Source organism: Delphinus delphis, chromosome 3 (assembly GCF_949987515.2).
Source record: "Delphinus delphis chromosome 3, mDelDel1.2, whole genome shotgun sequence".
NCBI classification, from domain to species: Eukaryota; Metazoa; Chordata; class Mammalia; order Artiodactyla; family Delphinidae; genus Delphinus; species Delphinus delphis.
In genome coordinates, this window is record NC_082685.1 from 161177619 (window position 1) to 161191401 (window position 13783).

At 41.7% G+C, this 13783-nt stretch overlaps 1 protein-coding gene across 1 annotated transcript in view; it reads left to right on the forward strand.

Annotated features, from left to right (window-relative positions):
* The first annotated feature begins 515 nt into the window (after positions 1 to 515).
* Positions 516 to 13783, forward strand: part of DNAH5 (dynein axonemal heavy chain 5) — a 288911-nt gene continuing 275643 nt past the window's right edge. Inside the window, exon 1 of the mRNA XM_060007206.1 lies at positions 516 to 600. Within this exon, the coding sequence (XP_059863189.1) occupies positions 516 to 600 (85 nt within the window). The remainder of the gene's footprint in view (positions 601 to 13783) is intronic.

Here is a 13783-nt window from a genome sequence, read left to right on the forward strand (position 1 = left end):
CTAGGTGCGGTGCTACCCCAGGCAGAGGGATGCGGTGATGACTCACTTCGGCTCTTTTCCAACGTGTAATTCAATGAATTCAGTTTGCTTTAGAGCCCGTGAGTCATTTTCCCTCTCAGTGACTTGCATGACAGGGTGGTGAGATAACCAAAAGCACAGGGAGCCAACGGGTAGGTTTTTGTAAAGAAATGTAGACTTTCACAGACCTGGGGGAGATCCAGAGTGCGGAAAAACATAGTCGTTTAAGGCTACAGTTCCCGAAACAAGGGAAAACATCTTCCAACAGTGGTGTAATTTTTCACCTTCTCACGTTTCACTTTTGTTTAAGAAAAATTTCTGACATCACTGGTAGGATTTGCCGTGTCAGAAATACTGCGGGTGCCTTTGCAAACAGCTGCAGCCTTTGTGCTGGGCTCATTGCTCAGTGTGGGTAACTGTTTTGTCCACTGAGGTTAGAGTCATTCCCCCCAACCCCGTCCACTCAGCTCTTCTACATTCCTGTTCCACATTGTGCGATGGCTCTTCAGAAAATGCCACGTTCATCTCAGCGTCATCAGATGGTAAACCGGAGTAACGTGAGAGAAGAACCCGCGTATCTGGGTGCGATTAAATGTGTGTAAAGACAAGGGAGAAAGCAGATGTTATCTCTTGTTTCTTTTTCAAATTGGAGTTGAACACTCAAAAAGCTGTTGGGTGCCGCAAATGGAAATGGTGAAATTATGAAAAGAATGTCCTATCTGTCCCAGCTGTGCTTTCACAGACATTTTCTTTTTCACAGTGTTTGATAACTTTCAAAGGAAAAATTATTTTATGGGGGACATTTCAAATCAATCCGTTGAAAGCCTATTTGTCTGAAATACAAATTTGCCAGGCTCGCGTGAGTGTGTGTGTGTGTGTGTGTGTGTGTGTGTGTGTACATGTGTGTATGTGTGAATTGCTGTATGAAAGACTGGAGGGCTTGTTTGTTTCATTATGACCATGTGTTAGCCTGGACCTTGACTGTTTATTTGTTTGGCACTATGAAGGGAGGAAACTACAAAATGAACTTGTTGCACACTCCAGTTATCTTTTGCGATGTACCAGACTACCCCCAAACTTGCTGGCTTGGGGCAATTTTGTGGGTGAGGAATTTGGGCAGGGCTCAGCTGTGCAATTATTCTGCGCCATGTGGCCTTCACGGAGGCCCCTCGGTGGTATTCAGCTGGCAGATGGGCTGGTCTGGAGGGCCCAAGACAGCTTCACTCATGAGTCTGCCACCTCCGTGGGGATGGCTGGAAGGCTGGACTCTGCTGGGACCGTCAGCTGGGGTGCCAACGCTTGATCCCCCAGCATGGCGGCTCAGGGAGCCCAGAGAGAGGGCTCCCAGAGACCAAGGTGCACCTGTCAAGCTTCCTGCAGCCTACCGTCGGAAATCAAGCAGCACCGCTTTCCTATTTTAGTGCCCAAATTTGGTCACAGGTCAGCAGATTCAAGGGAAGTGGAAATAGATCCCACCTCTCAGTGGGAGGAGGACCAAAGAATTCCTGGCTATCGTTAATGCACCGTATGATATAAGAGAGAGATTTTTCAGCCAGGCTTTCAGGAATGCTTAAAAATATGCTTAGACTTTACCCAGATGGGGTCCTTCGGTGACCCCCATAGAGGCTGTTTAAAACCTTTTCCACTTCCTTGTCTCAAGCCTTTAAAACCCAGCAGGATCCTATGGGGCCTTCTGGGGACAGGGCTCCCTGCCCCCATGTCCTCTGCTTGCCTCTTGCCTATAGAAAAACTTTAATCAAAGAATAAATTTAATCAGAAAAAAATGAGAAAGTGCAGAAGCAAAGGAGAGCAGTCAAACAAGATGAAATAACAGTAGTTTAGCCATTAAACAAAGGCAAGGATCTTTATAGCGTCTCCTCAAGTGCTGTAGATAATATTCTGAGCCATACCCCTTGAGCTGTTTTGCAGCTACAGCCCAGTGCCTCATGACTAAAAAGATGTCTTTATTCCTACTTTCCTGATAAAACATGGACCGTTGGGCATAAACTAAATAGAGTGGAAAAAAGCATGGGTTCAAAAATCATTGTTTGCCATCCTTGAGACTTTGGTAAGTTGATCAACCTCTCTGACCCTCAATGGCCTTATCTGTAAAAAAAGAGAATAATAACACCCAAATCACTGTGGTGTTGTTGATAAATGTGTATAAAAAATGCTTAATAAAAACCTTGGTTAGTATAATTTAAAATGTAGTTATCTTTTAGCCCCATTCTTTCAGAGCCTGTCTTAACATGGGCTATTTTCCTGACACTGACATTTATGAGAACAAATCACTAAAACTCTGAGAATTTTAATTATTTACAGGGTTGAAGAGATGATGAAATAAAATGATGCCGCTGAAACCCTCTGTGGCTGTCAAGTGCATTATAATGATGAATAACATAGCAACAGTATCAACATCACAATCAACTCATAACTGCTTTGTATTCTGCATGGTCACAAGTCATCACCTAGTTCTCTTCCATCACTTATTTTCACGGTGCCCCGAAGTTGCAGATATTATGGAGTGAGCAGTAGAGGAAAGGAACTTTTTCAAGGGTGGGAACAGACAACCAGCTCATCCACAATAATTTATGTAGTCTAAGCATATGTGCATAATTCACTATTATAATGAAATAAAACCCAACCGAGTTGATCTGACACATCTAATGATATACATAATCCTTGCTTTTGCTGCATGATAATTAGGCATAAAAAGTTAGATTTCACATAAATAACTGTAATTAGTATCACTTGGATCCCACCAAAGCAAATTTTTAATCTATTCTGTGCTTTATTTTTTTCTAGTACCCCTAATTAGCAACCATGCTAACAATTTCCCCCTGACAACCTACACTGTTTAATTCTTTTCATTCGTTCATTCACTCATTCATCAATTCATCAAATATTTATTAGGTTGCCCACCACATGCCAGGCATGGAGCTAAGTAATGTAAAAATAGCCAGTAATGGACGGACAGACAAGACAAAGGGGTTATTTCAATACTGTTAACCCTCCTGCAGTAGGAGAGTTCTGCACTATAAGAGCACAAAAGGGGCACGTAATCTAGTTTTGGTTCCAGTGAGGACTCCCTGGAGGAGATGGTGGCCAGAGGAGTCTGGAGGGGCCAGATCAAGAAGAGCCATGTTAAGCTGTGCTGTCCTAGGAGAGGAAATAGTCAGGAGATAGACTTGGTGTCTTGCCGCATGTGGAAGCCAAGGGAGAATGGGAACCAAGGAGGACACCCATGGTTTGGGTTGTGAAAGAGGCATCTCTTCTGAGACAGAAGGAGGAGCAGTTTGAGGGGAAGACATTTGTCGTGAGCATATTAAGAGAGTTTGGGTTGCTTGTGGGATGTGCAAGAGGAGCTGCCCTGCAGACAGTTGATATGGGGGTCTAGAGCTGCCGCTGTCCAAGATGGGAGCCACCAGTCACATATTCCTATTTAAATTTAAATTAAGAGGAAATGCAATTATAAATGCAGTTCTTTAGTCATACCAGTCACATTTCAAGTGCCCAGTAGCCACCTGTGGCTAGTGGATGCTGTGTTGGACAATGCAGATATAAAACATTTCCATCAATGCTATATTAAGGCTGTCATTAACAAATTACCACAAACTGAGTAGCTTAAAACAACAGGAATTCATCCTCTCAGTTCTGGAGGGTTTTCAAGTCTGAAATGACAGTGTCAGCTGGCCATGCTCCCTCTAGAGGCTCTGGGAGAGACTCTGTTCCATCACGTTCTCTTAGCTTCTGGTGTTGACAGCCGTCCTTGGCGTTCCTTAGCTGTGCAATCTCTGCTCAAATCTCTGCTCCCGTCTTCATACGGAATTCTTCCTTGTGGACATGTCTCCAACTCTTTCTCTCCTTATAACAGCACCAGCCATTGGATTTAAGGGCCCACCCTAATCTAGTATGACTTCATCTTAACTTGATGACATGTGCAAAGAGCCAGTTTCCAAATAAGGATGCCATCACGTGAACTGGGGTTAGGACTTGAACATGCCTTTTTTGGGGAGCATAATTCAACCCATAACAATCACAAGGACAGCACTGTCCTAGAGCCTAAAGGACAAAAGAAGGAAATTGAAGCCATGGGTCTCATACCTGAGACCATCCAGGAAGTAGATGTGGAGAGAGAAGAGAGGAGTCTCACTAACATTTATGGGATGGGTGGAGGAAAAGAAACTCACAAGGGAACTGAGAAGGAAGGTCAGGGAGATAAAAGAGGAGAACTAGAGGAGTATGGAGGCTTGGAAGTAGAAGAAACCATTTTAAGGTGATGAGTGTGGGCAATAGAATTAAAAACTATGGAGAGGATATGTAGAAGAATAAGTGAAAAGAACTCACAGGATTTAGCAACAAGGAGGCTGTTGACAAAGACTCTTTCAGGAGAGGCAAAGGGCAGAAGTCAGGTTGGCCTAGGAATTAATGGTGCATATGGAAGTAGAGATGGTACTTCATTCCCCTTTTGAAGATTCACAAATAATAACTAACTATAATTGATATTAACACACATTAATTACTACACATTAATTAATATATATGTAATATAATACACACTCCTATTAGTACACAGAGATAATAATAGTGAACCTTTAGGGTTTATTATGTGCCAGGCATGGTCTTAAATTCTTTACCCAGATAAATTAAAATGAATTAAATCCTTACAATTTCCCTATAAGCGAGGTACTCTTATTATCCCCATATTATAGGAACTGAAGCACAGAGAGTTTAACACCTGCCCAAGGTTGCAAAGCTGGTAAGGGTCATGTCAGGACTCAAATCCCCAACTGCGCATTGACCTATTTATCCTGTAAGGGGTGGGGGGCTGATTTTTGGTGGTGTTCAGGACTCTTCCCTGAGAGAGACCAGAAGGAGAAAGGGTGACCCACGTCAGGGCAGGGGAAGGGATTTTGAGCCAAAGGAAGGGATGCTGACGGAGGTCACAGCCCGCAGTGCCTCCTTTTCACTGAAGGTGAAATACACTGTGGGGAGAGAGGAGGGTAGAGGTGGAGGTGGGGAGCTGAGAGAAGTGATGAAGACTTACAACAGCTGCAGAGAGGGATGGAAAGGAAATCATGTAGTGATTAGGAACATGATTGTCAAGAAGCATTCAGAACCCAGCTGTGAGATGGAAAACAGATTTGTAGTGGAACCACTCAGCTCAGTTAAAATTTTTGCCATCAGCATTTAGGCAGTTACAGAGCAGAGTATGTTGTCTTGACCCCAACTCCTGAGTCTATTTATGCTCTGGGGGTGTTAGGTGTTATGGTCCTGATAGATCCTCTGACTTCCATTCTCCTTCCCCTTCCTTCTGACTAGTAAGACTGTCCAGTTCTCTGCTCTCGTCCCAAAAACTTGAGGCAAAATTCAGGGTGTGAATTGTTGGGGCAGACATGGCAGCTCTGGAGAACCAAGAGCCCAGAAAGCATGGCATCAGGGAACAAACAGAGGGTGGGAGGAAGGAAAAAGAGGAAGAAACCCAACTGTTCCCTCTATTCCAAGCACTGGAGGGTAACCCAAGCCATTACCACCTAGGGTCAACCTCTGTGTTATTGTCTTTCCAGGGACATTTGAAAGGAGACCCCAATTACGGCTTCCAAGGCAGGCTGAGCTAAATCACTCTTCTTGCCCAAAGTAGAGGAACATTACCGGCTTCAGCATGGGGTAGAATGCAGGACCTAAAAGGAGAGAAAAGAGTTCTGGGGCCAGCTGAGGGTCCAGTCTGTGCCCACGGAGAAACAGAAACCATTTCAGGGGCAGTAAAAAATTATCAGTAGATCATTTTGGGCATGCCACTGATCAAGTCCTAGAGGATAAGTAAAGTTTGAGCAGAGGTTAAGAAATTTCTGCAAATAATAGAGGTTCTGCAGTAAGAAAGTGGCATCTGAGAATGGACCAGTTCAAGGCAAGAGCACCACTGGATTCACAGAAACACCCACTAGGACCAGCATAAATAGGGACCTGCACAGAAGACATTTTCTTACCCTCACATTATTCCTAATGGGGAAGTCAGAAATTACTAACTTGAAGTTCATTTCCTCCTACTCTATATCATTACTCTTCGGGGTGTATAATTATGCTTAAGTCAAGTATATTGTAAACTACATTTAGTTTTGACTCCATGGACTAAATTCATTCTTACCAAATCCATATGTGTTGTTATGGATAATTTCCTGACCTTAGTAGCTCCTTCGTACCTATCATTCAAGATTCTAATTCCCAGAGTGGGTGAAACAAGGAAATTTGTTGCCTTCAGAAAATGCTGCTTTTATGAGGCTTATTTCTCTGGGGAGTGTTCCTTTTTATGTTAGTGTTTCCATTCAACAACGTGTCTTACTGCTTTGACCTGAAGTTGCACGAAGCATTTCCTTTTCTCTTTTTATAGTTTTATTGGTATTTTTATTTCATATAATATGAAATGCACCCATTTAAAAGATACAGTTCAGTGAGTTTTAGTGTATTCAAGGAATTGTGCAGCCATCACCATAATCCTGTTTGAGAATATTTTCAACACGCCAAAAAGATACCTCTCCCTGTTAGGAATCATTCACCATTCCTGCACGGCTTCTCCCCAACCTTAGGTAACCACTAATCTACTTTCTGTCTCTTTGGTATGGAGTTGCCTATTCTGGACATTTCACATAAATGGAATTATACAATACGTGGTCTTCTGTGACTGGCTTCTTGCATTTATCATTACGTTTTTAGGAGTCATCCATGTTCTAGCATGTACCAGCACTTCATTCCTTTTTATCACCAAATAATATTTCATTGCATGGATATATCACACTTTGTTTATTCATTCATCAGTTGGATGAATAATGTGGTATCTCCAGGTAACAGAATATTATTCACAGATTTAGGTTACTTCCACTTTTGGCTATTATGAATAATGCTGCTATGAACATTTGTGTCCAAATTTTTGTTTGAACATATGTTTTCATTCTCTTGGGTCTGTACTTAGGAGTAGAATAGCTGGGTCCTATGATAAATCTGCGTTTAGCATTTTGAGGAACTATCAGACTGTTTGCCAAAGTGGCTGGACCATCTGACATTCCCACCAGCAATGAATGAGAGTTCTAGCACCCCCACATCCTTATCAACACTTGTTATTGTCTGTCTTAAATTTTAGCCACCCTAGTGTGAAGTGCTACCTCACTGTGGTTTTGATTTGCATTTCACTAATGACTAACTGATGTTGGGCATCTTTTCATGTGTTCCCTCTGTCTCTTTATCTTCCGACCTCCTACACGTTTCTGGAAAGACTTCAATGTGCAAAGCATGAGGGCAGAATATCATGTTCTCAATGACTTTATAGTCTTGTTAAGGAGACAAGAAAGTGGCCAAATGAGAGCCCAGGCAGTAGGGGGTTAGAAGTTCAGAAATTGTGGTGACACACAGGAAGCAAAAATGATGGGTACATTACCCAGAGGAACAGGGAGGATCTGGATAGGAAGAGAATGAAATGATTCCCCTTATTTTAATTCAAATAAAGTAATTTCTGTTTACCTTTCAATGACACTAGAAACCAAAATCTCCATGCCTAGGTCATTGAAACAGAACTCAGAGTGGGAGTTTACTCCAGTAAATGAATTTAAAATGAGAGGATGAGCATCCCATGTGCTTATAAAATATAAAGATTCACTCCTTCGTTTATGTGTTTATTCATTTATTGCATAATTATTTAATGCCATGTGATTTCAGGTCATTTTAGGAAGAAATTGAGAAAAATCAGACCCATAGGTTCCATTTATACACTGTGTACTGCTCACCCACCTACACTAATTTATAACCCCCGCCCCCCAACATATAGACATGTTCAAACATGTTTGCCTACAGTTACTTAGATCTGTTCAGTACTGCTTACCATTTGTGAATGTTCTTCTCTTACTGCTTTCCTTGTTGCCTATACCTTGCACATATGTACTTCTATTACTTAAGGGTTTCACTGTATTACATTTATTCATTGACTTGTGGGTTTTTGAGAGTAGGGGCCATATTTATATTACTTGCCTTGTATCTTAGTGCCTACATATTTTAGTTCCTGTTGTGTAATTAGTGTCCAAAAAAAAAATGCTGAATGAAATCAAAGAGGAGCCAGGGACTCACAGACATTATTCTGTTCAGAAATCAAGATAGAATTAATATATTCTTTTTGAAAGGCATCTCCTAGAAACCAGGAAACAGAAGAAAGAATTTCAACAGTAGATTCTGTTTTCTTTCATTCATAGGTTCATACACATACCCACAAACCGATGTGTAGTTCCAAGGTGCTTTTGTGTCGATGTATAAGGGCCCAGGTCCTGAAGTGCCTGAAGGAACAAGGGAGGATCCTTGCATTTTGGGAGCTGGGTCTGCACAAAACAAGGTAAGGCACTCAGTGGAGTGGAGAAAAAGCTCAGTGTCTAGAACAAGAGTCAAGCCCAAGAAGCCCTGAGACTAAGTTCTGGTTTGGGATTCCTTTTGGTCTTCCTTCTAGTGCTTTCAAGGTCTGGAAAGGGCCAAACCTACACGTGGGCTATAACTATAGGCAGGGAATGTAGCAGACAAGGTGTAGAAAGAGGTGGAATGTCCAGGAAGTAAAGATGGTAACTGGCCAACCCAACTGCAAGGGATGGCTAAGGCTTTAATAGTTGACTAACTACCATATTACCAGTGCTGAGTGTGAAGGGGTCTACTGATTCTGACTCCAATTACAATGTGTGGGTTTTGCCCCCCACACCAAGCAATTCTCCGACACCAGTTGGGTGTCCTACAATTCAACTCAGTTATGACATTCTACCTGGAGATAAGCGTCAGATCTCACAGGTTAAGGGCTCAGTCCCACAAGACTACCCTCTACCCACACTTCAGGTGCCAATGGAAAGTCAAGATTTTCACCTTTACTATTGACTGGCCGGCTATAGATTGGAGGTTCCATTGACCCCCTCCTTGGGTTTGATTAATTTGCTAGAGCGGCTCACAGAACTCAGAAAAATATTTTACTTACTAGATTACCAGTTTATTATAAAAGGCAATAACTCAGGAACAGCCAGATGGAAGAGATGCACAGGGCAAGGTATGGGGAAATGGTGAGGAGTTTCCATACTCTCTTGGGGGGCACACCACTCTCCCACATCTCCATGTCTTCACCAACCAGAAGCTCTCTGAACCCTGTCACTCTGGGTTTTTGGGAGGCTTCAGTACATGGGCATGATTGGTTAAAATATTGGCCATTGGCTATTGAACTCAACCTTCAGCTCTCTCCCCTCCCGGGAGGTCAGGGGGTGGGACAAGAAGTTTCAACCCTCTAATCACTTGGTTAGTTCTCCTGGCAACCAACCATAACCCTTAGGAGTTTTCCAAAAGTCATCTTGTTAACATAAAAAAAGACACCTTTATCTCTCTCATCACAGAAAATACCAACAGTTTTAGGAATGAAGAACTACTATATATTTTTTATTATAAATCACAGTATGATGAAGGGTCTTGGAAAGATCCTCTAGGAGTGGGGAGATGCTACTCAACTTCTCACACCTTTTACTGTTAGACTCTGCCAAAAGAAGGAAAGAACGTGGAGAGGATGAATCTTTCACAAAATAGGGTAATGTATTGTTGAACTGTAATGTCATCAGCCATTAAGTTCTTGTTGCACGACAACCAAAACAACATGATAATGAGTGCTAATCCAAGAGGTATTTGATGTTTGTAATTGGGCTCAGCACTCATATGTGATCTTCCATCCATCACAGCTCTGCACTCGATCAACCATCTGTGCTTCTCAGAATTTTAAATCACATCTTGTTAAAATATGCACACTCAGGGCTTCCCTGGTGGCACAGTGGTTGAGAGTCCGCCTGCCAATGCAGGAGACGCGGGTTCGTGCCCCGGTCCGGGAAGATCCCACATGCCGCGGAGCGGCTGGGCCCGTGAGCCATGGCCGCTGAGCCTGCACGTCCGGAGCCTGTGCTCCGCAACGGGAGACACCACGGCAGTGAGAGGCCCGCGTACCGCAAAAAAAAAAAAAAAAAAAAAAAAAAGCACACTCAAAGTAGCTTGAATGTTAACCCTCGTTGTTACATTCCATATCGTGCCACAGCCTTTTAAGCAAACTAAATCATGCTGTAGTAAATTGAGAACCCAGTATACACATTCTAGTACCTCTTTCCCTGTGTAAGTCAGGAAACAGGTCTTGCCATAGTTTAAGGGACATATGCCACGTGGTATTAATAACATTGTTATTGGTGGACACAGAAACGCATTTCTTAGAACTAAAAGCTCTTCAAAAATCCATTTAATGAAAGCTAGTTTTGAAAAGAGTAATACAACCACTGCATTTCTATAGTGAATCTAAGGATGGCGGATCCTTTATTTAACTTGACGTAGGTCTACACCTTTCCCAGGATTTTAACTCTCACTGTTTATGATTCATGTTGTGAAATACAGACAACCAGGACTTCCCTGAGGGTTCCGTGGCTAAGACTCCATGCTCCAAATGCAGGGGGCGCAGGTTCAATCCCTGGTTGGGAAATTAGGATCCCACATGCCATGTGGCATGGCCAAAAAATTTTTTAAAAATTAAAAAAAATAAATTAAAAAAATGACAATTTCTAATAAATAAATAAATAAAATATACACAACCACTTCTGTAATGATTAGAGGAAAATAAATGAATGTTTTGGAAAAATGAAGACAGAAAAGAGTATTGTATGTTTACTCTCTGGCAATGAATTTTTCCCAAATATTGGCTTCATTCAATAAATGGTTATTATGAAAAATTTAAAAGGGGGAATGTACTTAAGACACCAAAGGATAAAAATAAAATAAATAAGGATAAATTGAAAAAGCAAAAAAAGTTTTAGCCACCTTCTTCAAACACTACCAAGGAAAGATCTGGTGGAAATGGAGTGGAGTTGAATGTATTGCTTAGTGTTTGCCTCACCTATTTCTCCTTTCAGCTCCTTAAACTGAGAATGTCACCTGCCTCATATTAAGCCTCCTAGAAGCATGACCAAGGTCTTGGTTGCTCAAATTCAACTTTCTGAAAACCTAAATGTAAGGTAGGAGTTAACAAGAGGGAAGTATTTTATTGTATTTTTTTGGTGGTTCTGTCACGTAGAGAGTTTCTATTGAAACATTCATTCATTTAAATTGCTTTTAAGATATCTTGTAAAAAATTTTCCCCTACCCCTTTTGGTGCTTTTGGCTGGCCTAATAATTAAATTGACGTAAGATGGATTAACAGGAGAAAAAACAAATTTAATTACTTTTGTACAGAAGTATGGATTCTCATAACTCAGAATCAGAAAAAAAAAAAAAAAAAGACCAAAGCAGACAGCTTTCATACTTTTTAAACAAAGAAACAATAAATTGTGCAAAGCTAACAAGACAAAGAAACTCATGCCTGGGTACTAATTAGTGAAGAACTTAAGCAGAATACCTCTGGTGGGTGATAAGGCTGTCTCCCCATCTTCTGGTGCTGGGATTGTACCTGTCATATGGGAGATTTACTTACTGCTTTCATGAGGACAGAGAGGAGGGTCCAAGTGTCCTTGCACCAGCTCTTTCTCAAGTAACTTTAATTCAAAATAATCCATATGCCACTTTGGCATATTTTGGGGCAGACTGACTTGAGCCCAACAGTACAATGTTTATTATTTTTAACTATACACAGCAATTAGGGTCAGGATAGCAAAGCACTGCCTAGCAGGAGTCCTGAGGGAATCAGATTTGATGAATATATAAGAATGCTTTCCAATTAATGTATCAATGGTTTCTAAATATGCAGTTCCCTGGAACGTTTACAAATATTTGAAAACTGTAATTACTTACAGAAGGATTCAACAGACTATTTTTCCCCCTCAAATAAATTTTGTATACACCATTCATTTACTCAGCAAATCATTTCTTTACAAATAATGAAAAGACACAGGAGCCCAGCCTTTGTGTGTATTATCACAAATGTCCAGTTTTGTGGAGTCTGAATTATGAGACTTTGTACGTTTAAAGTCTTGAGGTGGCCTATCCCCAGGTTTACCTAAACACATTGGATTTGTCACCTTAGAAGGAACAAGGATTCCTCAAGATCTTATCACACCATTCTTGCCCTGGTGAGTAAAACTCAAAAGAATGAACAGCAGCTGTCTCAATAGTAGTAATGACAAGTGGCATAAAGTGAGCCATTTAAGTTTTAAAAATTACATTAAGGTAAAATATTAATTTTATTTAAGTCTTTATCTACTACTTAAGTCTTTTCTTTTTTAAATTTTATTTAATTAATTAATTTTTAGCTGCGTTGGGTCTTCGTTGCTGCGTGCGGGCTTTCTCTAGTTGCGGCGAGTGGGGGCTACTCTTCGCTGTGGTGCACAGGCTTCTCATTGCGACGGCTTCTCTTCTTATGGAGCACGGGCTCTAGGCACTCAGGCTTCAGTAGTTGTGGCTCGCGGGCTCAGTAGTTGCGGCTCGCGGGTTCTAGAGTGCAGGTTCAGTAGTTGTGGTGCATGGGCTTAGCTGCTCTGCGGCATGTGGGATCTTCCTGGACCAGGGCTTGAACCCGTGTCCCCTGCATTGGCAGGCGGATTCCTAACCACTGTGCACTGGAGAAGTCCCCTTAAATTTTATTTTTAAAAAAATTGAAGTATAGTTGATTTACACTTAAATCTTTCTCTTAAGGTCCAATTTTGAAATTAAATTACTGTAAGAAAAGTTTTTCTATCCAGACTGACCTTGATTTTCTTAATAAGAGTCCTGGGATAAAGAAGATGATGTCAGCCTGACTGTGGGCCAGTCTGCAGTGACCACATCCAGGGTCCACGGATCAAATGAGGAACTGGTTTGAGAGAAATCAGAAGTTTTAGTATGTTTGGTCGTTAAGAACAGACATATTTCTTGAACTGAAATGTTTTCATTTGTTCAAGATATTTAATGGACTTTCATTTGACAGTGGAAAAAAAAGGGCAGGGATTGTGTCTTATTCTTTCTTTGTCCCCAGTACTGCTCCTGGCACATGGCCAGTATTCACAACATGTTTGATTGATGAATGAATGAAGAAATACATGGAATGTTATGTTATGGTGTGAGATGGAGGTTGGAAAAGTGAGAAGAAAGTTTTCACATCCTTAGAGAGGATGCTCTTGGATTGTAGTGACCCCTCCTGGGTGTCTGTCTATTCCAGGCCCTTCCTTCCTTCAGTCTTTAGGTCTTGTGGACCCCACTGACCAGAGCTGATTGGATCAGGGTGGGAATGAGATCCAAAACTCTCTCTCCAGGAACTGGGGTTAAGGCATCCTTGTCTGTCTGTCTCTGCTGGGCGCTTGAATTAAGGACTTGTAAACTGCGGAGTTCTGGGGCAGCAACCTCCTGCCGAGTGCACAGAGAGGCAAAGCTCTTTAGGGAGAGCTATAGAGAGAGGCAGGAGCTAGGGATCGGGTCCCACTGAGGGGACAGAGTTGCCTGCTGGCTGCTTCCATTCTGCCCCGGGATACTGAGATACCCCTGTATCCTCCTTGTTCATCCTCCTCTTTGCTTAAACCCATTCGAGTGGGTTTCTGTTCATTTCATCAAAACAACTTGACAAAGATGAGACATTTTGAAATTCACTTTCCGTTTCTGGCTTGAGTTTTCATGAAGGAGAATACAGACTATGAAGTATGTCAGAGGCATACGATAAAGTCTCCTCTTTATTGGCAGGAGAAATTTTTTAAGTGCCCAATTCTAAGAATTATCCGGCATTTTTCTTCCTGATATTCCTCCCCCAGTATAATCCTGTGAAAGAGTGTAATTC